We start from the raw sequence: 26,010 nt of genomic DNA on the forward strand, positions 1-26,010 counted from the left end.
AGGAGATGGAAATGTAAAGAGGCAGCGTATAGCAATGTCAAGGTTGGAGGGAGAGCGGGACTCTGAGGCAGTGTCACCTTGGAGAGGGAAACACTCTACTTACTTATATACAGCTAGGAAAAAGTTATAGAGCTGTAGTGACTGTCAGCAGACAGTACAGATGTGAAGAAGAAGACGGTGAAAGGGTGGAGGAATGAAACTGTCCCCGTTTTGATTTCATTTTGAATATATAGAGCTATTCACGTACCTTGAAGATCTACTTCAAGCCTAGTAGTGTTCTCCTAGCTAAAGTTGCTGTGCAACACAATCACACTTTGGTTTTTGGGTAAGATTTTACTGGCATCTCCGTGTCTCCTTTTCAAGCTGTGAAGCTGTAGGCCGTGGCTCATCCAACTGCCGAATGTGCCTGGGAACCAGCACTATGCAATGTGTCAGGAGGGGGAGGTTGTGATCTGTTCCCACCCAGGATGAAGATGAACTGTTTGAAGCCCTTCCCACAGAAGCTCTTCCAAGGCTGTTTGTCCCAAAAGTGCTGTCAGACTTCTTGGCCAAAAATAATAGCCGCTCACTACCCGCTAACGGATTCTTTGGATAGCTATTTTGTCAGCTGTTCAAGGCCAGGGTCACACACCTGTTGTCCCTGCTGCTAGCAGAGTTCCTTCAGTGTCTCCTTGACATTCCATTAATGTGTCTTTTTCATGGGTGGGGACCTGTACTATAAGTAAGCTGATGTTTTTTTAGCCCTAAGTTTTCCTTCCCTTGTGTTTTTCTTGTTTCCCAAGTATGTGATTTCCATTGTCTTCAGTTCTTACGTACATTTCCCCATTTGCTTAGATTCCAGCATGAATTTTTCTATGCCTATAGCCATCGCCATAGCATGGCATGCAAAAAATGTTTATGGCGTATTTTTTGAATGAGGAAAACAAAAGCTGTTATGTACAGCTGAAGAGATGACTCAGTGGTTAAGAGCCCTCACTGCTCTTGCAGATGACCCCGGTTCAAGTCCCAACACCCCAATGGTGGTTCACCGCTGTCTGTCACTGTAGTTCTCGGAGATCTTCTTACCTCTTCTGAATTCTGCAGATACCATGCATGTAGCCACACACAGAAGTAATACTTAAAAATGTAAAGAAAGAATTGTTATATCCAGTGATGTTGATAGAACTGGGGTGGGGAAAGAGCGCCATTTTGCTCTATGTAACTATCACAGGGTGTGGTGCAAGTCTTAAAACCAGGGCCCCATGCATGCTGTGCTGTGATCTTCTGTCAGGCCATCCTCCTATGCCTGCGTGTTAATTTTTAATGAAGCTAGACTGCAGAATCCATAAGCATGCAAATTTCTGGTTAGCCTTGTGCGTTTCTCTGATTGTGATACTTGGAAGACAGCGGGCTGCCAGTGACAGCAATGGTTTCAGTGTTACAAGAGACGAGTGTTGATTTACGAATACTTTGTGAATGTGTTAGTGGCATTGAGAATTAACCTTGTTATAAAAGGAAAACGCAAACATTAAAGCCTCATTGGGGGTGGGGGACTCTACCTCCCTGGTAGCGAGTTACTCGCATGTGAGTCTCAAGTCCTTCATGGGAGCCCCACTTTCCTGCCAGCGTGTTGATCACACAGCCGCAGGAGTGGCTCTGCCCCCCCCCCCAGTGTAAAGAATTTGCGGAATAATTTATCACCGAATTATCAAACAAGTAAGGCTGCCTAAGATTCCTTTGTATTGCACAACACATTTTTAGAGTTGAGTATTTCATATTTTTTTTTCCTAAAATGCCTTGAGTTTTAAAAAGTAAATTTTCTGCTGCCAGTTAATGTCAGAACTAAACTATTTGTGGTCGGACCCCAAAAGAGGCTCAGTGACACAGATGCAGAAAGTCGTCTTCCTTCAAAGATGACTGAGGTCTAGAAAAAAAACAAGGGATGGAGGTTTTCGGTCCTGCTAATCAGTGGCCCTGCTTCTCTTGGGGTAGTCGCATGCGTAGGCATCAGTGAGCTTTACTGATGCGCCAGGCCATGGCTACGTCAGATGACAGTCCCCTGCTATCAAACGTTGCTGTCCTGGGAACCCTGATACCTAGGGTTGGACACTGCTGGGCCTTTCCTCCAGTCAACCCTTTCCACTGTGTTGTGGGTGTTGTTGTGAGTGTGCATGTGTGTGCATGTGTTGTATGGTATTGTATGTGGCTGTGGTATCTGTGTGTGAGTGTGTGGTCTGTTCAGACGTGATGGCCAGGAAGCGAACAGTGAGAAGGAGACAGGTTGACAATCTCCCCCTTTAAGAGCTTGCTTCCAGTGACAACTCCGATGAGACCTAGGTACCAGGACTTCTCTTTAGCACCTAGCTGAGGCACAGACCAATAACACACGGGCCTTTAGGGGTGATTTATGATCCAAACTATAGCAAATAAGCACACAGGCTTTAATTGAAAAAAGAAAGAACTTCATGGTTGGGGATGAAGGCGTTTCAGATAAACAATCTGCTCTGAGGAAATGTAATTATTTGTCAGTTACAAATCATAAAAGTCAACATTTATTTTGTGTAATTCACCAGACTCTCTTAGGTGACAGTATTTTGGCATTCCGTACTATGTCGCCTTTTAAAGCAAGCTTTCCACTGTTTTGATTTTACACGTGAGGCCAATCCCATGAAGCTATTCGGTGCTTGACCTCAGCTGCTGCTCTCTTACACTGGAAGGAGTGAGGGTCACTTACATTACAGTGAGTGACCAAGGGAGGAGCCACTCTGCCCTGCTCAGGCACTGGACCCACATTTAGTGTGAGGAGCCACATGAAGTGGGAGGAGCCACCCTGCCCTGCTCAGGCATTGGGCCCACACTTAGTGGGAGGAGCCTGCCCAGCCACTGGACCCACACTTGATGAGGGGCTGCTTCTCCTCATGTTTGCCAGAGGTCTTTGTGCTCTGGCTCCTTTTCCACTTCTGCATCCTAACAAGGGCTCCCCATTTACTGTTACACATTATTTTTGCTTACTACCTCATTATCTCACCAGCTAATTCTATGAAATAATTATAAATGCATTTTTTTAAGTTTAAAAGATGAGATATGACCATAACAATTACCACCTTAAGCATTTGTAAGCATAGTCCACTGTCATTAAATACAGTTCCAACAGGCAGCCTCCACCATCATGGATCTCTTTGCACATTTCAGAACTGGCGCTCAGTCTCATTAAACTCTTAACTGCCCATCCCCCTCTCCCAGCAACCACTCTGTGAATATGACTGCGCTCTGTACTGACATACATGGAATCACACATTAACCGTTTTTTTCCCCCTTGGGAAAACGACTGGCTCATTTCACTCAACACAGTACCTTGAAGTTCTATCCATGTTCAAGCATGTGTTAAAATGCCGTTTCTATTCTACTCCCCACTTCTGGGCATTGAACCCATAGCCTCACACATTCTAGAGAAATGCTCTACCATTGAGCCACAGCCTCTGCGTAGTGCTGTACTAGCACACTGCATCCATTTGCCCACGATGACCATGTGCTGTGAGCACGAGTAAACGGACACCTGAGTGCCAGTTTTCAGTTATTTTGGGATATTGCTAGAAGTGGAATTGCTGGATTCTATGCTAATATATCTCTTAAAACCCATTTTTGAGTGACTGCAGGACTGTTTCCCAGAGAGCCTGAACCACCTGACGTTTCCCCATCAGTTGTACGCATAGGTTCCAGTCTCTCCAAGCCTCACCAGCATGTTCTTACATCGTCGTATTTGGTCCGTAATAAGTCTCCTAATGGGTGTGAGCAGCTTTTTCCCTCTGACATTATCTGAGGCCCTTTACTGAAACAAGCTTTAGGTGTACACATTTCTGACAGATGTAACCTTCTGCTTTATGTGTGAAAATTACTTTTTAGAATTTAATTTGAAAGTCGTGTTAATGATCATATCACTATACAGACCCACTTTCAAGTATGGGGGTCTCCACTGAATGGTGCTCATCCCATCAAATTCTTCCCTATGGTACTATCTGCTCTCTGTTGATTTTCGGCAGAGTCCAGTTGTTTATGTTTTGTGTGTGTGTGTGTGTGTGTGTGTGTGTGTGTGTGTGTGTGACTTTACACAGGCACCCAGTTTCATTCAGATGTTGCTTTTTCCTCAGAAAATCCATCCCTCGCTGCCGCAGAATTAACAGGATGCTCTCCAACGAATCCCTGCATCCCCCTGCCTTCAGTCGATCCAACTCTCAGGCCTCCGTAGACAGCAGCACATCCGTGGAGGAGTTCTGGCGGGAAATTGAGAGTATCAAAGAGAGCAGTGTGGGGACTCAGGAGGAGCAGCCGCCCACCGCTGAGGTCAAACCTGTGGATGGTAAGGGCCTGGACCTGCCCTGTGGGTTTCCCCCATCCCGGTGGGGGTGGGGCATGTCAGCCTGCCAGTCCTGTGATCAGTAGAGGTGGGGGTATCTGCTTCCAGAGCTGAGGGAGGGCAGGCCTCAGAGACATCCAGGCAAGGCTCCATTAGTAAGCATCCCTGCGTGAGGGTAGTGTGCCTGTGGGTTGGGTTCTTTTTCATCAAACGGACTGGGCACGCTGATGTGCTTGACATTTCATCTTTAGGGGAGAGAGAAAGACAGTGGGGAGGAAGAGGGAAAGAAAGAGATTTGCCTTAAGGATTTTAGAGGGAAAATTGCTTTGAAACATTGGTTGGTATTAATATATTAGAATGCCTGGTATTTCACAAAATAAACATGTCAAACATTGAGGGCTTTTAGGTGGATACAAAACCAAAATCAAACAAAGAAAAATGAGTAAACGGTTCCTAGCTCTCAGAGATCAGGATCTTGGACTTAAAGCACAGCCGAGCTCTGCTTGGCTCCCCTCACCTCACGGATGCTTAAGAGGACCAGGAATGTCTCCATTAATCAGCAGTTAACCTTGAGACAGAAGCCTTCTCTTCCGCCATTCTCTTGTCTTAGTCTTTTCCAACACCAAGACATGACCAAAGTTTCTCTGTATTCAATTAGAATCCCATACCACATAAGCAAGCCCTCACTCAGTTCATGGGCATCCATTCCAGGACGTGGTCTTTCCCACAGGAAAGTGGGTGCTCATTTCTGTTGCTCCCGTCGGTCCTCCCGTTTTTGGTTTGTTTGTTTTTTTTTTTGTTTTTTTCCAGACAAGACACTTGAAGGAGAATGCCTCTTGCCCCATATCCCTGCCTTCCCTGCTAGCAACTGCTAGCAACCTCCAAAAACATACTCTGTTATTCTCAGCCTGCTCCAGGTGTTTTCAGAGGTGCCAGCTGTGAAGAAGAAAGGGCTTGCCCTCTTCCCCTAGGGTCTTACTATAGTTTGGTTTGTTTGGGCTTTTTTGCCGGCATTCTCTCCTTATAAGTGCTCCCTTACATAATGAGAAACCCAGTTCATGTCCGCCATACATTTACTCTTTTATTAAAGCCCAGGGGACATGGAAAATACTTTCTGCTAGACTAAACTGCTACAGAGTGCAGACTTCCTGAGTATAGTTACTGTGTATATGCAGGTGTTACTTTGAACGTACTTGTAAGGATCTTAAGAGCAGTTCAGTGGGCTCTGACATAGGCAAAGCCATGTACTTCTGAGCCCACGTGGATCAAGGTGTCATTTCACCAGGTGAAGTGGTGCATGTCTAAAATCCCAGCACTTAGGAGGCTGAGGCGGAAGGATCCCTAGTTTGAGGCCATCCTGGGTTGCGCAGTAAGACTTGTCTCTGGGGGCGGGGGGAGAGGGAGTGAGAGGGAACATTTCATTCAACTAGATTTCCTGTTTCACCCTTTGCTGTCGCACATCTCCCAATGATACTGTCTAGGGCCAAAGGCAGCCATACTTCCCATGTTTCTGTGCCATGGGGTTCATGTCACTGGGCTCCCTATTTATGAGATTCGGCCAGTATATCAGAAGTTCATTGCTTTTTGTTGGCATTCGTTTTTAGGGATGCATTAGCAAGGTTCCATGAAATGGGGTTCCTTTTAACACCGTAAGTGTGTGCTTCACAGTTTTGGAAGCCAGCAGGGCCTTGCTCTCTGAAGCTGTCAGGAGACTCCCGTTAATGCTGATTTCCTGGGCTGTGTTGACTCTGGCAGTCATTGGTGCCCTTGGCTTGTAGGCAGCATACCCTGTTATTCTCGGCTTCAGGCCTGCTCCAGGTGTTTTCAGAGGTGCCAGCTGTAGTGAAGAAAGGGCTTGCTCTCTTCCCTCATGGCCTTACTGTAATTTGGTTTGGCTAGAGGTTTGTTTTGGGTTTTTCGCTTTGCCTTGCTTGGGATGGAGTCCAGGGATTTGCACATGCTGTCAAGTGCGCTGCTGCTGAGCTGCACGTCAGCCTGCAGCTCAGTTTTTATACGGGTGTGCTTTAGAAGATGCCCTTTCTTTCAGTCTTAGTTTTTATCTTTATTGAAGTATGACAAGTAAATTGAAATGGAGCATCTTTATGCTATCCGTGCTTTAATGAGTACATTCAGCCCATAATTTAGCTGAAGAGGCCCCTTCCCAATAAGGCTGCCCTCATGGTGCTAGGGGTTAAGGTTTCAGCTGATGTTGGAGAATGTTCAGCTCCTCACAATAGTTGCTCACTGAATGATTACATCATTCCTGAGGTGCTAATGGCTTCGAGGATTTTCTTTATTTACCATTTTAGCACTTATAAATGGCTGGAGAGATGGCTCAGAGGTTAAGAGCACTGGCTGTTCTTCCAATGGTCCTGAGCTCAATTCCCAGCAACCACATAGGTGGCTCACAACCATCTGTAGTAAGATCTGGTGCCCTCTTCTGGTGTGCAGCCACACATGCAGGCAGAATGCTGTATAAATAATAAATACACAGGTCTTTAAAAAATGGGTGATCTTAGAAATCTTGTAGATGTCATTTGTGGACATAACATTTTTATTTGTCTTGAATACATGCATTTTTGTAAGATGTGTTTAACTCTAAGAAACTACCAGGATTTTTCCAAAGTAGCTGTGCCATTTTTACACCCTTCTCTGCTGGTTAAGAGAGGGTTCCTTTCTCCACATTTTTGCAAAATGTGATTTGATCAGTTTTCTTAACAGGAGTGATTCTAGATGTGTGGGAGTGTCTTATGATAGCACTAACTGTTTGGCACTGATGACTAATGACGCCGAGTGTGTTTCCTGTTTTTTTACTGTCCTTTTGTGCACTTTGTGAAATCTTTTGAATATTTAAAAACATCGTCCTTTTACTGCTGCCTCGTGTAAATGTTTTATGCATTCCAGGTATGTCTGTATGAAATATGCATTACAAAAGCTTCTGTGACTTAACCGTTCATATTCCTTCTTTTAAAAAAGGATTTTTTTCCTTTTTATTTTATGTAAGTGCTTACCCCCACGTATGTGTGTGAACTGCATGTGTGGCTGGTGGCTGCTGAGGCCAGATGTGGTCGTGGAACCCTCTGGGACTGCCATAACAGGAGGTTGTGAACTACCGTGTAGGTCCTGGCAACCTGAGCCACGTCCTCCGGGAGAGCAGCAAGCGCTCTTAGTCACCGAGTCAGCATCTCTCCAGCTCCTATTCTTATTTTTTAAAAAACAAAACAAAACACATTTATTTATTTATTATGCATACAGTGTTCTGTCTGCATGTACATCTTCATTATAGTTGGTTGTGAGCCACCATGTGGTTGCTGGGAATTGAACTCCGGACCTGTGGAACAACAGCCAGTGAGCCACCTCTCCAGCCCCTATTCTTATTCTTAATGAGGTCCTTTAATTGGGCCTCTCTCATCATTTTGCTTCACATATGTAGACGTGTAGTTGTTGTTTTTAATCCTGACCTCATATCTCCTTAGCCTGTTAAATTCATTTCCTAGTGTGCAGCCACCTTATATGTCAGGGCTTGAAAAATGACCTTAGCTGAAAAGCAGGGTAAATTCAAACCTAATATATTGTCTAATAAATTCAAAATGCTAATATATTGTCTAAACAGAAATTTTGGGCGTTATGCCCCTCCAGTTCCTGCCCGTCTGTGGTTCTTCTCTGCCGTTCATATGTAATTATTTCATGTTTTTTTTTTTTTTTTAATTTAGAAATTACAACATAATGCTGTTTTGGTAAAAGTTACACCAACTCCCGTTGAAAATTTAGTTGTCTTTTTAATATTTGTCTCCAACACATGTACTGGGAAATCAGACTTCCACTGTGAAATGCTGCTCAGGATAGGTATGCTTGTTTCTAAAAGTTAGTGCTGCATATTTATTAATTTTATAACTTGTTAGAATAACACTCACAATTATATTTTTCATTTGAAGCTTAATCAACTAATTAATTCAACAAATGTATGCCTTCCCTCAGCTAGGCACAAGGTGTTAGAGTTGCAAGTAAAACCTGAAGCTTTCCTCTTTCCATAGACTTGATCCAGCAAAAGAAGAGGTGCTTAATGAAATGAGAGCAAGACCTACTTGAGGGGAAATTACTCGAGGGACGAAGAAATAGCAGATTTGAGGTTGCTAGTGTTAGAGCATGATCTTGTCTCGGGTTCAGGAGAAAGACTTCATTGAAAGAGAAGCTGAGGTCTGAAAGATGGCCAGTAATGACAGAGCCAAAGGAGACTGGCTTGTCCACATGCAACGCAGAGCTTCCGAGGACCCCTCAGGAGCCTGGTATGCTGTGGAACAGGTGGGGAGCTGTATATAAAGACACCTTACAGAACACACTGCAACCAGGGAGGAAAGACGTTTTTATTTACATTTACAAAGACCACTTTAATGTCACTGTAGAAAATGGTTTGGACGGGGCTGGGAGAGCTGTTGGGAGTCTGTTGTGGAAGCCTAAGTGAGAGATGATGGTGGTTTAGACAAAGGCCATGGTAGAATAGAGAAGGAGGCTCAGGAAGCTGGGACATTGGTAGTGCGTTCCCTGTAATAAAGTACTCAGAAGGCTGAGGCAGGAGCATGGCTAGTTCAAGGCTAACCTGGATACATAGTTTGACCCTTCATCAGCAAAGCTATACAGAGCAAAATGAAAGCAGGTTGGGGGGGCGGAGGGAATGAGATGTAATAAGGAAAAAATATCAGAGTCTTGACAGTGTGCTGGGGTTGATATTTCATGGGCCGCTCCTTTGCCTCATTAGCCAGTGGTGGGCTTTGCATATCGAAATGGGGAAGAGTGAACCAGGTTAGGGGATGAAGATGTGAACTCGGGCTTGAGCCTGTTAATATAACATGACTGGTAAAGTCAAGTTGACACTAGTAGGCTGTTGGCTGTGTGGAGCTAAAATCGGTGGAGTGTTCTGAGTTGAAGATGTACTGGTGACAGCTGGAAGATAGAGTGTGAGAGTGAATTTCTCATAATTCAGCAAACAGGAATCAGATTAGTGTCTGCCATGGATATTTTTCCCCTAGGGAAACATTGTTTTGCCTTGGGAGGGGTCTGAGGTTTTAGACCATCAGTACTCCTGATTTGTGTTAACTCTGTGGCCCCCTACTTCTACTCTTTCATCATTCCTTACACAAGTAGAGAGAAATACTATCCAATTTTTAAAACGTTAATGTTCATTTATATTTCTAACTTCATCTTGAGATATGCTAGCCTTGCCCAAGTCTTAAGTAAAGAACCCTTTCCAAGTTACCCAGGTTTGAGCTCACTGTAGTCCAAGTATTATCGCTTCACACTGGAAGCTAATATTGTCAACTCACCTTTCGTTTCTATTAAAGGGGCAGTTTACACAGCAAACAAAACAAAAGCACAGTAGTGAATAAAACATTTGCCAAGCTAGGAAACGGGACTCGGAAGGCGCATTCCCCGTGTCTGTTTACATGGGGATGATGGAGCGTGTGAGCAGAGGGTGCGGCTTTGAGACGTGTCCACACAGCAGTCCAGTCTTTCATCAAACAGCCCTCACTCGTGCTAGGCCTGCTTAGCGTAGTTCCTAGATGTGGCATGTGTGGTGGGTTGTCTGCACCAGAGTGTTGCCCTGAACCCCTTTAACTTTCATCCAGACGCACCTTGGATTTTACACTGCTTGCTGAAAAAATAGATTGTCGCATGTTCAGAGTATCAGGAAGAATGGACATTAGGCATTCACCATTTTGTTCTAGGTTCTCTGCCAGACTCATAAATGGTTCCTCAAAAAGGTATCCTCGTGGCTGCATGCCACTTGTACTGCCATCCCTACTGTGGTACATTCTTCTAATAGGGTGCTCTGTTCTCTCTCAGGAAGGTGGCCCCACACTGTGACCCTGCCCTGATGGAGCTCATGGGGAGGTGGGTGTGGCTGGTTTGGGTGTGCCTTTCACAGGGAGCTTCTTCATCTTGGTGGGTGGCGTGATTACTGAGTGTCCACCCGACATCAGGAGGATACTTGTGATCTGGCCTGACCGATGTCCTGGGGATGCAAGGGGGCGGCAACACCACAGACATGCTGATTACCTATAGATCCCAGAGAGAAAAGGTCACATATCTTCCAGGACCAAAGGGAAGAGGGGAGGCCATCCAGGACCCTATACACAACCAAGAGACAGGAATCCAGAGAGAGGGCTTATGGTACCTTAACTGGGGTCCGGAACTCAAGTGAGTGGGTTTGGAGTGAGTGTATGAGAGAAGGGACCATGGAGCTCTGCATGATCCGTGAGAACAGCCCACTTGGTTGCTTCTAGCTTTCCTGAACAACAGGAGACAATGGCGTGAGAACCACACGGAGGCGGTGGGAGGACACCGAAAGCTGAGGCTCTGTCAAAATGTTTATGTTTTGTCTTTCTCTGAAACTGGTAGTCCCAACATGGCTTATCATTCACCCTCTAACAAGGAAAACTGCCTTTCGTAGTTGCCGTATAACCTTGCTCTACTAGACAGCATTTTATGATTTTACTTATTTAAGAAAGCAGAGTACAAGCTTTTCATTTATTATTTAATAATCACTGCCGAAGAAGAGACAATCTTAGCTGGCTGTGGTGGCACAATCTACAATCTGAGCGTGGTGGCCTGGGCTGCAATCCTGGCATTTTGTAGGTAGAGGCAGGAAGATCATGAGTTCAAGGTCTTGTCTCAAAGCAACAGCAGAGCGATAACTTTATATAGTTTGTTGAAGTTTATATATGTATATAAACTTCATATATATATATGTAGTTTATATATATAGTTTATATAGTTTCTGACTGCCTGATATATAAAGATGCAGCTGTGTGTATCATCAGCCCTCCAGGAAAGGCCCTAACCTCCCTTGCTCATGCTGTTTCCCAGAAGGTGAACTTGAAGCGGAGTGGTTACAAGATGTGGGATTGTCGACTCTGATCTCCGGTAATGAAGAGGAAGACGGCAAAGCACTCCTGTCTACACTGACTCGGACGCAAGCAGCCGCAGTGAAGAAGAGATACAACACATATACCCAGACGCTGAGGAAGAAGAATAAGCAACCCATCAGGGATGTCAGAGACGTCTTCGGAGTCAGCGCATCTCCTGTATGTAACAAGGGGGGCTCGGAAGGTGTTTGCTTTGATCTCGGGGGCGGGAGGGTGGAGCAGAGTTGGAAAGGCATCTCAGACAAGGCTGGTCCATTTTAACTCTCAGAGGAAGCTAGAGCCAACAGCTCTGCAGCAGCCTTGTGGACGGGAGCTTGAGTAATCGGTCTTCACCTCCACGGCTGCATTTCCCTGAAGACAAGCTTGTTCCCTAAGACGTTGAAGTTGGAGAGTAACTTCTTCGATATCGGAGTGAACCTGTAGGGTTGGGAGCCTCAGGACTTTCCCTGAAGCTCAGCCTTGAATGGGAATTCCATGCAAGGCACAGAGGCCCCAGGGAAATACCCAAAGTTTTGTAAGCAAGGCCAAGTAGGAAGGTGGCAAGGGCATGAATAGAGAACCTTTCGGTTTAGAACTCTTAATATGATAAAAACTGGAAGACATGGGAGCCAATTAAATGGATCATTAAAAAAAAAAATAGAAGGAAGTATTATGGTTCCTTGTGAGAAATGACTGAAGTTCCACCTTGACCGTAGCAGTTCTGTGGCTCCAGTTTCACTCCTGGTGCCAGTGGTTACGTCACTCGCCCATTTCTACCTTGATTGACAGTTCTTTCAGTGTACGTCTTCCTTCCTTCTTTGGGTCTCGGCAGAGCAGATATTTATTTATTTATGTATTTATTGGATGTTTTCCGTATGCACGATCCCAGCAGGTATTCATTGGGTGCTTTCTGTATGTGCAGTGCCAGCAGATGCTATGCAGAGAGAATTCATGGGACTTTGGTTTGGGGTGTACACAGAATAAAGGCAATCTTGAGCTGTGCTACACAGCAAGCAAGTTTGATACTCTGCCTGGCGGCAAATTGGTTAATGAATATGACTTAGGTCTCTCATCCATTCCCTTGCAATATCAGACAGGACATAATTTAAGACATCGAGGATGTTAGGTAATGTCTTAGTTAAGGTTACTGTTGCTGTGAAGAGACCCCATGACCAGGGCAACTTCTTATAAAGGAAAGCATTTAATTGAGGCTTGCTTACAGTTTCCGAGGCTTAGTCCCTTATTATCACGGCAAGGAGCCTTTTGGTGTTCATGGCCCTGGAGCAGTAGCTGAGGGCTCCATCTGGATCTGCAGGCTGAGGGGATTTGGAGGGAGAGAGATGCCGGGCCTGGCATGGGATCTGAAGTCTCAAAGACCACCCTCAGCTACACACTTCCTCCAACAAAGCCACAACCTATTCCAACATGGTCACACCTCCTTAGTCTTTATAATCTCTCACAAATAGCTCCACTCCCTGGTGACGAAGAATTCAAATATATGAGCCTGTAGGGGCCATTCTTAGTCAAACCACCACAGGCAGCAATCTCCATGGATGAAGTCTCCAATTTGAGTCTTTCCATGGTTTTTAAGTCATTTTTGTAAAGAGATATTCATCATCAAGGATAGTTGCCAGGGAGTTTGCGTATGCCTCGCTAATATACACATCTGTGATAATCTGTCCTATAATAATCCTGTCTTTCAGAACTTTCTAGAATGACCTATTTTCTATTGTGATAGAAATGTGATACCCTCCGTCACACACTGCAGCAAGTGGTTTCACTGGGTTTGAGATTTTTGTTTAATCTTAGTTGGTCTGAATCTGAGCAGTCACCTGTGACTTGAAGCTTGTGTGCTGAACAGCCCAGTTCCAGAATCTCCTGCTGTCTATTATGATATACCTTGCCGTGCGCTGTGAGTTCTGTGGCATTGGAACTTCCAGCTTAGTTGAAATCTGTGTCATTCTGGATGGAAGGGTTGTTTTGTTTTTTTCTTCAGCAGTAACTAAGTAAAGATGGCTTCTGTACCTTGAAGCTAGGACTTCGGCTGCATGTGTCCCGGCAAAGATGTCTGCTAATGAAAAATTTGCCCTGGTAGATTTAATTCCCGTGAGTTGCTTTTCTGTTGTTTCTGGGATCGTATTATAACAGTCTTTAAGAAAATTTACCTACCTGCTTTCTTTATCAAATCTATTTCCAGCTACTTGCTGTACTCCAGCAAACTGTGAAATAGAAACGGTCTAAAGACTCATCCTGAATCCTGTATATAGGCTCACCCTGAATCCTGTATCTAAAATGCTGCCCAGAGGCTTCTGTTGGGCTGCCTGTTCTCTAGCTGGTAGCACTCTTTTGGGAGATTGTGAGATCTTCAGGAGGTGGGGCCTGGCTGTGGAAGCAGGTCACTAGGGCCAGGCCTTCGACCATTGTACACACCCCTTCCTGGTTTGCCAAAGAGGCAAATAAGCTCTCTGTATGTTCCTGCCACAGCTGAGCTGTGCCACAATGCCTTTCCTTCCATGATGGATCGAAGCCATGAGGCTAAATCAGTGTTTCTTCTTTAAATTGTTTGTTAGTCTGTGTTCACAGACATCGAAGTAACTAATATCTTAAGACTTTGGGCTTCCAGCAACAAGGCAAAATAGATGTAGAGTCCTTTGTGTCCAATTCCTTCCTTGATTCTGACCCTCTCCGAAGGGGCTGATAACGTGAACAGTTGTTGGGTGTTTATGGTGTTTCTCAGGTTCCACCATTAACTGCTGCTTCCAGGCAGGGCAGTGGGACCAGTTCAGCACAGGTATAAGAGAGGATGACTTCAGAACCCTCCTTCTTTCTGCCTTAGGTCTTCCGTTGCAGCCCAGTTTCAGAGAGAAACAGGAATGAAGCGAAAGTAAGGGTAAGCACCTGCAGGCAAAGAAAGCCAAGGAGCCTAGTATTGTTTATGCTACTTAAAAACTCAAGGCTTTGTCAGATACGTAAAAACCACATAGACTTGAACTTTGGAAACACACCTTGTCTTTCTGTTATATATAGGCTGATGTTTTCCCTAAAAGATTTTAGCACCTTTTGTGAGTAAAGAAACTTGGAACCTTGCAAGGAGTGCATTGGAACTTTTCAACTTCCTGTTTTAATTGAACGACCAACATAAACACCAATTCCCCGCCCTCTTCCTCCATATCTGTCCTGGCTCGTTTTCCCCTCCATCCCTGCCTTCCTTTCTTCCTCTGCTGCTTCTCCTCTTCCTCATACTCTCCTTTCTCTTCTCTGTTTCTAACTTTGACCCTTTCTCCCGCTCTTCTTTCTCATCATTATCTTTCTTTGGCGTCATTTATCAACATTGATTGACTACTTGCCTAAACTTTTCAAATTCACTTCCTCAGTAAGTTTCTTCATGCTTGGCGGTAGACACCTTTACTTGCTAAAGAGCCATCTATCTCTCTGTCCCCGAACCTCTCAGTTTCATAAGAAGAGTCTGCACTGCTCTTAAATGTTTGATTTTTTTTTTTTTTGCCAGTTGTGCTTACCAGAGAGGATGTTTATTCAATAGTTTTTAAAACAGATGCTCAAATTATATTTTTTTTCTTAAAATGTTTACACATCGAATTCCAAGCTTTAAATTCACCTTCCCTCAGAATCACAAAGAGACCTTTAGTCATCTGTCGTGGAGTGTCACTGGGTAGGTGTCATGCCTATGTCAGACCCACTCCTTGATTAAATAGAAGTAAAAGCATTTTGAGTGCCTGTTCCATGTTCATTGGGATTAGACAGGTCTCGTGTCTCTCGGTTCTTCTCTTATATTCAGGGTTTTGGGCAGGTATTTGTTTTGCATTCTTGAAAATTCTTTGACCATCATTTGTGAACTTCGGTTATTTGGCAATGGTTGGATTTGTAGTTGGGAATTTAACCAGTTTTCAGAATCTACTTAATAGTTTATGGTGACACTCCTTTCCATTGATTTCTCTTTCACTGGAGTAATCTGTTGATTTTGTGTATAGGGATTAAATTCAGATCTCATGCCGGGGAAGCACTCTACCCCGTGCTCTGTCGCACCCATTCCTCTTTCTTGGCTACACTCTGAAGACAGTGGCTCAAGCTCAAACTCCAAACAACTGTTCCTTTCTGTGAGCTGTTTCCTGCTGCTGCTGTGCTTATTTTTAGAGTCATTGTTTTCTTCTTCCCATTGTCATTGTTAAATTGATTTTCAGCCCTGGCTGCAGAAGTGTATTTCTCCACGGAAGACTAGATTGCCTGGATTAGTACAGTTAGGGACTGTGTGTTTCGTATGCAATTGTATAGACCTGCCTCCTCACAGAAACTCTGCTATGGAAAGTTTGTGGCCTGCTGCTGGACAGGTGTGTCACCTGTCACCTTTTGCTTTAAGACACCTGGCATTGGTGCCTAAGTGACCAGATTCCCCGAGAACTCTAATACTGTACAGGCAAAGCAAACTTCTCCTTTCATACTCATGTTCTTATCTTCCAAAAAGCCCAGGCTGGGATATAACACAGCTGTCCTGAGGCCTATGAGCATTACTTCCTCATCACTGCCAGTGAAGGTCACCGTGGTACCAGGCATTTGCTGCTGTTCCAAGTTCAAGCAAGGAACCGCTTTGCCTGGCCCCTTTACCAAGAGAACTGATTCTCAGATTTTCATCACTTTTGTGAATTGGGTGTGTTCTGAGCCTTTTTTTTTTTTATCTCTGTCTGAATGTGGAGCATTGGAAGCTAAGCATTTAACTCCTGCTTTCTTATCCCTTATATGTCTTCCCAGGCTGAGGTGTTCCTACCTTACTGAACCGTTTTCGTGGTCTGGGGACCAAGCATTGAACTCCTCAGTTTTCTTTTGTGCCCTTTTTCAGGCTGAGGATTCTCCTGTCTTATTAAACTGCTTTTTCTTTTTAATCTTCCAGGAACTTCTCTTCTGTCAATGAAATGTTGAGGGCGATGTTGTGCCTTCTGACACTTGGTTTGATTGGCAGGGGAGGGAGACAGGATGTGTGTGCATTTTGTTCTCTTGATCCAATTTTCTTCCACAGATTCACTAGTTCCTCCAAAACGTAATGTGGTTTTATTTTTTTTCCATGTTTTCAAAGAAATATATAATCTTGCAGGAAACAGAAAACATGGTCAGACAGGCTGAGGAATAGCTATTTTTACGGGCCCAAATACGTTTTATGATTTCGCTGGAGAGCCAGTAAATTAGTTTTCCAGTGATGTCCTGTGGTAAGAGAACAGAGTGTGTGGCTCTGGTGTTAGTATAGCCATGGTTTTCTAAGTCAAAACTGCTAAGCCAATCTCAGGGTGCTTAGCACCGTTTCTGTACCCAAAGGCAGCGCTCCATGGTGTGGAAAACATGAATAAATGTTGTTTTCATGACACATTTCAGTGGGAAAACTGTTTATGTAATTTATCCCCAACTTTGTAATTGATAAGTATTTAGCTAAAGGCACACCATATCGATAATTGACTGCACATATATAGCCCTGCAGTATGCTTTTATGGACTGTATTACATAGAAGTTATGTGCACACTTGGCTGCATGTAACAGCGCAGGAAATGCTGAGCTAAGAGGAGCCTTTCTTTTTAAAGGGGAGCTGGAGGCTTGCTTTTGCGTTCCTATGCTGCCATCCACACGCAGCCCTCATCAGGGTGCTGACAAGTTAGACGGGCCACCGCAGGCATCTTGTCCGTGTTCCTGGCAGTTCTGGAATGGTATCAATGACCCTGTCCTTCCGGGCTGGGGATCAAGATACTGTTCACAGAGACAGCAGACTGGGGATTGGAATATAGTTGGCAGTGTCTTCTACAAAGAGAAATGCACACTTTCATCCCTAGAATTAATCTGATCTCGATATTTATGAGATATTGAGGGCAAAAGGCTAAGCCTCATAAAGAGCTTCTGTGCAACCGCAGGCGTCGCTGTCTCCCCCGGCCTATGCGAACGTATAGACGCTATTCACAGTTTGAGCTGAGAGTCATTTCTGTATTTAGATATGCTTTGTTTTTTTTCTCAGTATCCAAATGGTTTTTGTTATATATATATATTAGTTCATTTTTGTAAAGAGTTTGAGATGCAAGTATGGACACAGAAATGTCAGAAAAATTAAAAAAAAAAAAGGTCCATTGGTAAGGAGTGCCCGGAGGTTTGAAGAAGTAATTTTTCCTAGGCCAGTCATGCAAACTTGAAAAAGAATGCTCATTTCCTTTAAAATGAAAAAAAAAAAAAAAAAGACTCAAAGGAAGGAATAAATAATCTAATAGTTTAATCCACACATTCATTTCCACAAGGGCCACTTCTTCAGGCAAATCTTTGTTGCCTTCTACAGATCACCCAATAGTGATGGGACCTATTGCATTTCTGTTGTTTTCTAAATATAAATGTTGCGTGGGAGGCACACGTGAGTGTGTACATAGGTGGTGGGAGGCGCTCCTGTTTCTCTGTGTACGTTAGCTCACCGTGGGGCAATTGTGCTGAAAGGGAGGAGAAAATAATTTCGTTTCTTTCTGTCACACATAGAGCTAGTATTTTGCTTTCACTCTCCCATTCACGTCTTCCATAGAATTCCAGGGTGACACGGTAGTGATGTCTGCTTTGGTCCTTAGCCAGGACAGCTACACCAAGCCCAGAGACCCACCCGAAGAAGGTAGCACACTGCACTTGAGGCCTCTCAGAGGACGCATGCAAACAGGTCTGCGTGGCCTCTCCACTGAGGAAACACTCCTGCTGTCCGTTTCCCTGTGAATCGCTCTGTTGCCCTCTCTACCCTCTGAGCTTGTTTACTTGTCTGGTTCTTAAGGGTTTCTCTTTTGCTCAAAAGCTGTGTCGTGTCACGTTATTCTTGGGCTCAAGATGCCTGTAATGTTACCAACTAGTTTTCCATCCATCCTGAATGCAAATGGACCATCATATTTAGTTCACTGCCGTTTGGGATCTGTTACTTTGTTTTAGAGATGAGGTATCCTAAAGCCCAGAGTACCTTGAAGCTCACTTTGTCACTATGGATGGCCTTGAACTTGTAATCCTCCTGTCTCTGCAATGTGACCCACTTGGAACTGTACTTACAAAACTATCTTCTATTAACAAGTGACCAGGTGTGGCTTGAGGGGTGACCAGCACTTCCTGTGCTGCCCTTTGAGTGGCATTTTTGTTTAATAATGTGGTTTTCTTATTCACCTACTATATACATTTGGTGGGGGGGAGGCCTATGAAAATGGCAGATCCTAAGATCTGACAGAACAGTTTTTGAACAGTTCTTCAGCGAGTTGATTCAGCTCAAATATAGTATTCCTGTTTTATGGGGTTGACGGGATGATGCCTTTATGGGAAACGCTGCGAAGTGTGAGAGCTTATGTTTGAGCTCTGTGGAGTGTCCTTTGCAAACTGAACCTTTGGCTCCCAATACACTTCATACATCATGAAAACTGGAGACTTTCCAGTGTGCAGTGGGTGGGAATGAGGGATTTCGTTCGGTACTATGAGTTTATGAAGTTCTTGGTCTAAAACCAATTTCTTGATTGAATGAAAACAAAGGCTCTCCTCCTCTCGACATGAACATTGTGGGATGCAGGCATAAGTCCAGTTTTAGTCATTTATTATTTATTTATATATACATTGAGGTTTTATATTCGGCTGTAAAAGCATAAAATTGTGTCTTTTATAGGAAACAGATGGGAAGATGAAGGTTATAGTGTTATATGAAATAGGCCATATTCAGAAAGACAACTATCACGTATTTTCTGTAAGTCCAGTTTCAAAGCAGTATGTTTTGATCCGTCAGCTGCATCCTTACAGGGTAAAAGTTTACTTTTTGTGTTAGAGGCTCAAGGTTGAAAGGCCAAGGCTGATACGGTGGCCAAGCATGAATCTTCTAACTTTCATCTTTCCATTCTGCCCTCCTCAGCATTGAGGTGATTGTATAGTATTCATAGGATGGGTAACATCCCCGGGAACACGTTCATGTTCCCAGAGTAGAGCTAAGCACCTCTTTCCATCCATTGTAGGAAGAACTATTAAGCTTCCCAAACTCTCCTCCAATTTTATTTTCTTCCTGCTGGATGTAACCATCGCAGGCAGCACTGAGGCTTTAAGTGTGCATACAGCATCATGGAGCAAAATCATGATCCTCATACACTCAGAGAAGAAAGGAGGATGTAGGCAGGCAGCTAGCGGTACCTGGCTTCAAGACCAATTCTACTGTAGGCAGGTATGTGGTATGATTGTGGGTGAATTGATAAGTTCTGTATCAACACGGGCAGCCCTGAACTCTGTGTGTCTGTGTGCAATTATATAAATCACACATATATATGTATGTGAGCTCCGGTATAATGCATGGTGAAATACATGGCCACATTTGCAGTGATGAGCTGGAGAACAATGACTTTTATTTCTTTTCCTTAGCCTGGTGATTCCTGTGACCGTGCTCCTCAGTTGGATGGTACCAAGGAAGAAAAAGAGCTGCCAGGAGTTACCAAAACAAGCAGGCCCCTGGTAAGTTGTGGAAGGAGACACGGGGAGAAGGATGACGCCATTTCCTTAAGACAGTCAATCAAAACTTTCAAAGAGTGCAGTGTGGTTGAGGTGGCTGGATAGCCACATCCATTCACATACCTGATGACTTTTCATCAGTTTCTGAGAAACATATCCAGCAGCGAATCAACATTAGGTTAGTAGGCAGATATACAACTGACTATACGTCCTATAAAAGCCGACGCGTAACTCAGTAATTCAAGGATTGGATATCCTGTTCTTTTCCGTCTTCCCCTCTCCGTCGCCTACTCCCCACCTTCTGTAGTCACTCCTGCTCTCCACTCACACCCAAGAGAGAAGAGTCAGGTGAGACTCTGGCAATGACAAAGGCTCCATCACCGTAAAGCCGAGAACGATGGCTCTGTTTGTGGCTTCCTGGGGCTTTGCCCGTAACTGTTTCTACATGATGCACATTCGCAGCGTGAATGCATCTCAAACTAATATCACATGGAAGAAGCCAGACAAAAACATTCAATTAATGCAAAAAAATGCAAGAAATATGAGCTAACCCACAGTGATGGAGGGGCCATCAGTGCCTTCCTAGGGAACTAGGATAAAGGAAGGAAGGAAGATAGGAAGGGTAGAGCTTCCAGAGAGCAGAAGCAGATTTTGGGATGCTGTTGGCATTCATCATCTTGACTGTAGTAATGGCTAATTCTAGGGGATGAGAATTTTGATCAAAATTTATCAGATTAATGTCATCAAATTATCTGCTGTATACACATATGCATTGAGTTTAATTGTGCGGTTCATTATAGATCAGTTATATCTCAATTAACTGCTTAAAAGCAAGTTCCTACAGTTTCATTAGTAAGCCAGACACTTACTTTGCAGAACACTGTTTACAGTGCGTGAATGGCTGTTCATATATGTACATGGTTCATTTTGACTCACAGAGGCACTAAGTTTGGGTAGTTACAAAGGATTTACAGCCTAATTGCTATCACCAGAATCCCAGTCTACAAATCATTTCTCATAGAAATAAAAGAAGACATTTTTTATGCTCAGTCAACATAGATGAAATATTTATTAGAGATGTTCGTTTATTCAAGAGGCAAAGCAGTCAGTCTAGTTTACTATCCAATGTCTTAAGTGAAAAATCAAATCCACTGCTTGCCATCGTTTCATAACTCACTGTAAAATACAATCGTGCCATCTGCTCAGAGTCATCGTTTGCATCTGTGTGTTTCCCATGAAAGCGAATCTAAGGAACCGTGATTTAAACAAGTAGGAGTTTGTTTTCATCACGGATTAAGAGACTGATGATGAAAAGCACCACCAGCTGCAGACAGCACAGTGGTGACGTTAGCATGGGGACCGGCTCCTTGGCTAAGTCCTCGTCTCCGGTGTGTGATAAGGAAACTGAACTGACATTCCCATGAGCCCAGGCCACCTGACTGTTTAAACCTAAATCCTTGGCTTTCCTGGAAAACCTGCCCAGGAGAATGTCTCTTATTCTCCACAGTCAGACTGTGACACTCTTACTGGATACACAGATGTATTTTCCTTTAGACCCCATTCCTTTAAAAATAAGTTATCTGGGTTTCTATTTAAATTTTTTTTCATTTGTTGAGTTTTAAGAGCTTTTAGTTTATCTTGCATTCTGAAGTTTGACAAAGACCTTGATTTTATTTCATTAATTTTGATCGGCCTTCAGCGAGACTCTCCCCTCTGGAGGCCGTTTTCTCTTTAGTTTCTGGAGATTTTCTTCCAGTGTATTTTGAATTAGCTTTTCTCCTCAGTTCCTGTGGTTCATCTCCCTAGAACACAAATTATATGGTTGTTGCTTTGCTTGAATCATATTTTACTATTTGCTAAATTTTACCTCACCTTAGTCTCGTTGCCCTGTATTCTATACCTTTGCAACATTTTGCTTAGTAAAATCTTTTGGGTCGTAATTGTATAATTATTTAGGTTTCCAACTCTTTGTGTAGATTTCAGAAAACATTATTTAAAAAAAAAAGACTTTAAATTTATGCACCCACTGTTACAGCAATGTGTTCTGAGCCAGGATAGCTACTTAAAACTGAAAATACGAGTTAAGTTATTTTTATGCCACCCCAAAACTGAGGCACAATTTACAAATCACACATTCCACGTTAGGTGTGTCACCCAACTGTTTTTAACAAATGTGCGAGTCAGAAAACTACAGTCAGTGTGAGCATAGAAGATGGCCGCCACCGCAGTGACGTCTCCCCAGTCCTTGTCAGTGGATGTTCCTTCTTCCCTGCAGAGGCACGCTGTGATTACTGAGACACTTTTGCTCATTTTCATCTCCATTTAAGTAGAATTGTACATACCAGAGTGTTTTTGTATCTGCTTTATTCCCCTCACAATTATAATTTTAAGATTCACCAATTGTTACATAGCTCTCCCAGCACATAACATTCCATTTTATAACAATGCCTTCTGTTACCATGTCTGTTTACCTGGTGATGGAGGTTTGGAGTACCTCCAGCTTGGCCTGTTATGAGCAATGCTGCCGTGAACATTCATGTAGCAAAAGGATGTGCATTCACATTTCTCTTGAGTAAAGAGGGACAAATTCAGATTGTTGCCAAATACCAACCACTGCTCTCAGCAGGGAATAATTTCATAAGTATATCCAAAGAGTGAAGGTCTATCTTCAGAAACACTACAGCTAGAAATAACAACCAGGGTAGTTTTTGGGTTTTGGTTTTGTTTGTGTGTGTTTGTATGTGAATGTATGTATCTTGCCTGTAGGATTCTGTCAGCTTGCTCTTGGTGTATGTGGGTGAGTCCACATGAGAGAAAAAAAAAGTCACTCCTATGCAAGTGTTTTTTTCAGTGTCTTTAGTGTCCACTAAGATATAAATATTTAGTGATTTCCCCAAACTTTCCAAAGGTAAATATTGTGTGGGGAACATACAAACTTTAGGGAAGTGGCATGCTCAATGACGCAGACAGGGAATGCTGGAGAGGATGTGGAGAAAGGGGAACCCTCCTCCATTGCTGATGGGAATACAAACTTGTACAGCTACTTTGGAAATCAATCTGACGCTTTCTCAGACAATTAGGAATAGTGCTTCAAGATCCAGCTATACCACTCCAAGGCATATATCCAAAAGATGCTCAAGTATACAACAAGGACATTTGCTCAACCATGTTCGTAGCAGCTTTATAATCTGGAAACAACCCAGATGTCCCTCAGCTGAAGAACAGATACAGAAATTGAGGTACATTTACACAATGGAATACTACTCAGCAATTTAAAACAATGAAATCATGAAATTTTCAGGCAAATGGTGGGAACTATAAAAGATCATCCTGATTGAGGTATCCCAGAAGCAGAAAGACACACATGGTATATACTCACTTATAAGTGGATATTAGACATACAATGTAGGATAAACATACTAAAATCTGTATACCTAAAGAAGCTAAGCAAGAAGGAGGACCCTGGGTAAGGTGATCAATCCTCATTCAGAAAAGCAAACAGGATAGACATCAAAAGAAAGTGAAAACAAGGAACAGGACAGGAGCCTACCACAGAGGGCCTCTGAAAGTCTTTACCCTGCAGGGTATCAAAGCAGATGCTGAGACTCATAGCCAAACTTTGGGCAGAGTGCAGGGAATCTTATGAAAGAAGTGGGAGATAGAAAGACCTAGATGTAACAGGAGCTTCATAAGAAGAGCAACAGAACCAAAATTCTGGGCCCAGAGGTCTTTTCTGAGATTGATAATCCAACCAAGGACCATGCATGGAGATAACCTAGAACCCCTGCCAGATGTAGCCCATGGCAGCTCAGTGTCCAAGTGGGTACCCTAGTAATGGGAACAGAGACTGTCTGACATAAACTCAGGGGCTAGCTCTTTGATCACCTCCCCCTGAGGGGGGAACAGCCTTACCAGGCCACAGAGGAAGACAATGCAGCCACTCCTGATGAGACCTGATAGGCTAGGGTCTGATGGAAGGGAGGAGGACCTCCCCTATCAGTGGACTAGGGCCGGTCATGAGAGGAGAAGAGGGAGGGGAGATGGGATTGGGAGGGGAGGAGAGAGGGGGCTACAGCTGCGGTGCAAAGTAAATAAACTGTAATTAATAAAAAATTAATTAAAAAACAAACAGGGAAGTACAAACCACTGGCTAAGCTCCCTCTAGCAAGGGAGCAGAAGCACTCCCACTGGTTGAGACTGCAGTGATTGGAGCAACTCTGGACCTGTGGTCCCAGAATCTCTTCCATCCTGCCTCCCAGACCTTCCACAGCCTGCTGTCTTTGGCCCTGTGAACCAAAGGCCTCAGCTAAGCAAAGGGGAAACCTCTGTAGTTAAGTAGGTTTAGTTTCCCTGGAGGCAGGATTGTTTCTGGGTTCAAGGCACTTAGCTTTAAGGTGTGTAGAGTGGGTGGGTGGAGCCAGCAAGCCCTCTCCGAGGGCAGAGTCAGAGAGAGGAAGATGACTACGTAGTTAAGGGAGAAGTCTGCCTAGCATCTGTGCTCGCGACCATTCCTAATTATTTGTCTGCATCTGCCCCCTACTTTGTTCATTTATTATTAGCTTGTTTTTTCCGTGTCTCTTCTTAGAAATTCTCCCGTATGCTTCTTAATTTTTTTTTTTAATTTTATGTGTGTGGGTATTTGCCTGCAATGTATGTTTGTGTATTGTGTGTGTGCCTGGTGCTCTGGCACTTCAGAACTCTTGGGACTGGAGTTACAGGCATCTGTGAACCGCCATGTGGGTGCTGGGAATTGAACCCAGGTCCTCTGGACGAGCAGCCAGTGCTCTTAACCAGTGATTTGTCTCCGTAGCCCTCTTATGCTACTTTGAGAGGAGATATTTCTCTTACTGTTTGCCTTGGAAACAGTCTGGACAAGGTCACACGTATGCCTTGTTGCTCACATCTGCCACGTGATCCCTCTTAGCATCGCCTGTTCCTGAAAACAAAAGTGTTCTTTTTTAATTTACTTAATACTTGGCTCTCTAATAACGAACCAAGATCTTACTAAGACAAATAGAGTGTGTGGCGGGCATAGCAGTGTCTGTTGCAGAAGTCAGTATCTGCCACAGGGCCCTGGCATTCAGGGTCTCGCAGGGGTGCGGCGCCAACGGCCCTACGCAGCTGCCCGTGTCCAGACAGTCTCTCCACATCTGTCACGTGTCTCTCTGGAGTCAGTGGAGTGCACAAACATGGGAAAGAAACTCTGAATAAGAATGGTCCTTTTGTGTCTCCATTTAGGCAGGTGATGAGCCTCTCAACAGCACCACGCTGTCCAACGGTGCCCGGGATGAAGAAGGTAGTTTTGTGGACCTCCAGAGCGGCTCCATGGTAAGTCAGAGCAATTGCATGTTAGGACAACAGTGTCAGGAGGGAAGAAGAACAATTTCTTCAAGACAGGTTAAAAGAACTTGAACTAGAGCTGAGAATAAACAGCTGCCTACCTACCAGCCGTCTAGCAACTGGGAAAAAAACTTCAGACCAAGGAATGAGTAGCTCTGCCTTTTGCCAAGCCTGATGGGGCCGGCTTGTACTCTCAGCTACTTGAGAGGCTGAGGCTGGGGTTAGCAAACCTAAGACCAGCCCGAACAACTTAGACCCTCTGCCAAAAATTTCAAAAGGAAGCAGCTGGGGAGGTGCGGAAAGTGTTGGCCATGTGAGCATGAGGACTTAAGTTTAGGACCCCATGCTTACGTAAAATCCTAGATGTGGTCGCTGGAGCTTGCTATCCCAGCACCAAGCAGTCAGAGACAGGCAGATAGCTGGTTCTCACTGGTCAGCCAGTTTAGCCTAATTTGTAAGCCTCGGGTCAACAAGGCAAGGCTGACCTCATGCTCACACACATACACACACACACACACACACACACACACACACAAATAATAGGTATTAAATATTCAAAAGTAGGTTAAAGGGTAGCTCAGAGGAAGAACACTTACCTAGTACCCAAGAAGCTCTAGGTTCAATGTCCAGGATCACAGAAACCATAGCAAATAATCTGGATTTGAAGCGAGCTCTGCTGATTAACATAGTCAGGATCTGGAGATCACAGTGAGCTCATTGCAGTACAGGTATGGAGGGAGTTGCTAGCTTTCATCTTCCTCGTGGAGTTCTCACATGCAGTCTTCAGCGGCTCCCTGGGTTGGCTTCACTTCCCCACATTAACCTAGAAGTAACCTTTGTTTCCTGGGGAAGTGAGAAAGCCTCGGCTGCAGGATCCTGGCTTTGGACCTTACCTGCCTGAATTCATCTCCAGCCTAACTTCTGAGGACTCAGCCATTCAAGCTTTCTCTTTGCAGA

The 26,010-nt window shown here is 44.0% G+C and overlaps 1 protein-coding gene across 4 annotated transcripts in view; it reads left to right on the forward strand.

The window, feature by feature from the left end:
- Positions 1-26,010, forward strand: part of Arhgap28 (Rho GTPase activating protein 28) — a 152,230-nt gene that overhangs the window by 90,725 nt on the left and 35,495 nt on the right. For all 4 annotated transcript variants that reach the window (XM_021643480.2, XM_060368215.1, XM_021643483.2 and 1 more), the window contains exons 2-5: positions 4,128-4,336; positions 11,198-11,415; positions 19,627-19,716; positions 24,952-25,041. In XM_021643480.2, the coding sequence (XP_021499155.1) occupies positions 4,128-4,336; positions 11,198-11,415; positions 19,627-19,716; positions 24,952-25,041 (607 nt within the window). The remainder of the gene's footprint in view (positions 1-4,127; positions 4,337-11,197; positions 11,416-19,626; positions 19,717-24,951; positions 25,042-26,010) is intronic.

This window comes from Meriones unguiculatus, chromosome 15, assembly GCF_030254825.1.
Source record: "Meriones unguiculatus strain TT.TT164.6M chromosome 15, Bangor_MerUng_6.1, whole genome shotgun sequence".
NCBI lineage: Eukaryota > Metazoa > Chordata > Mammalia > Rodentia > Muridae > Meriones > Meriones unguiculatus.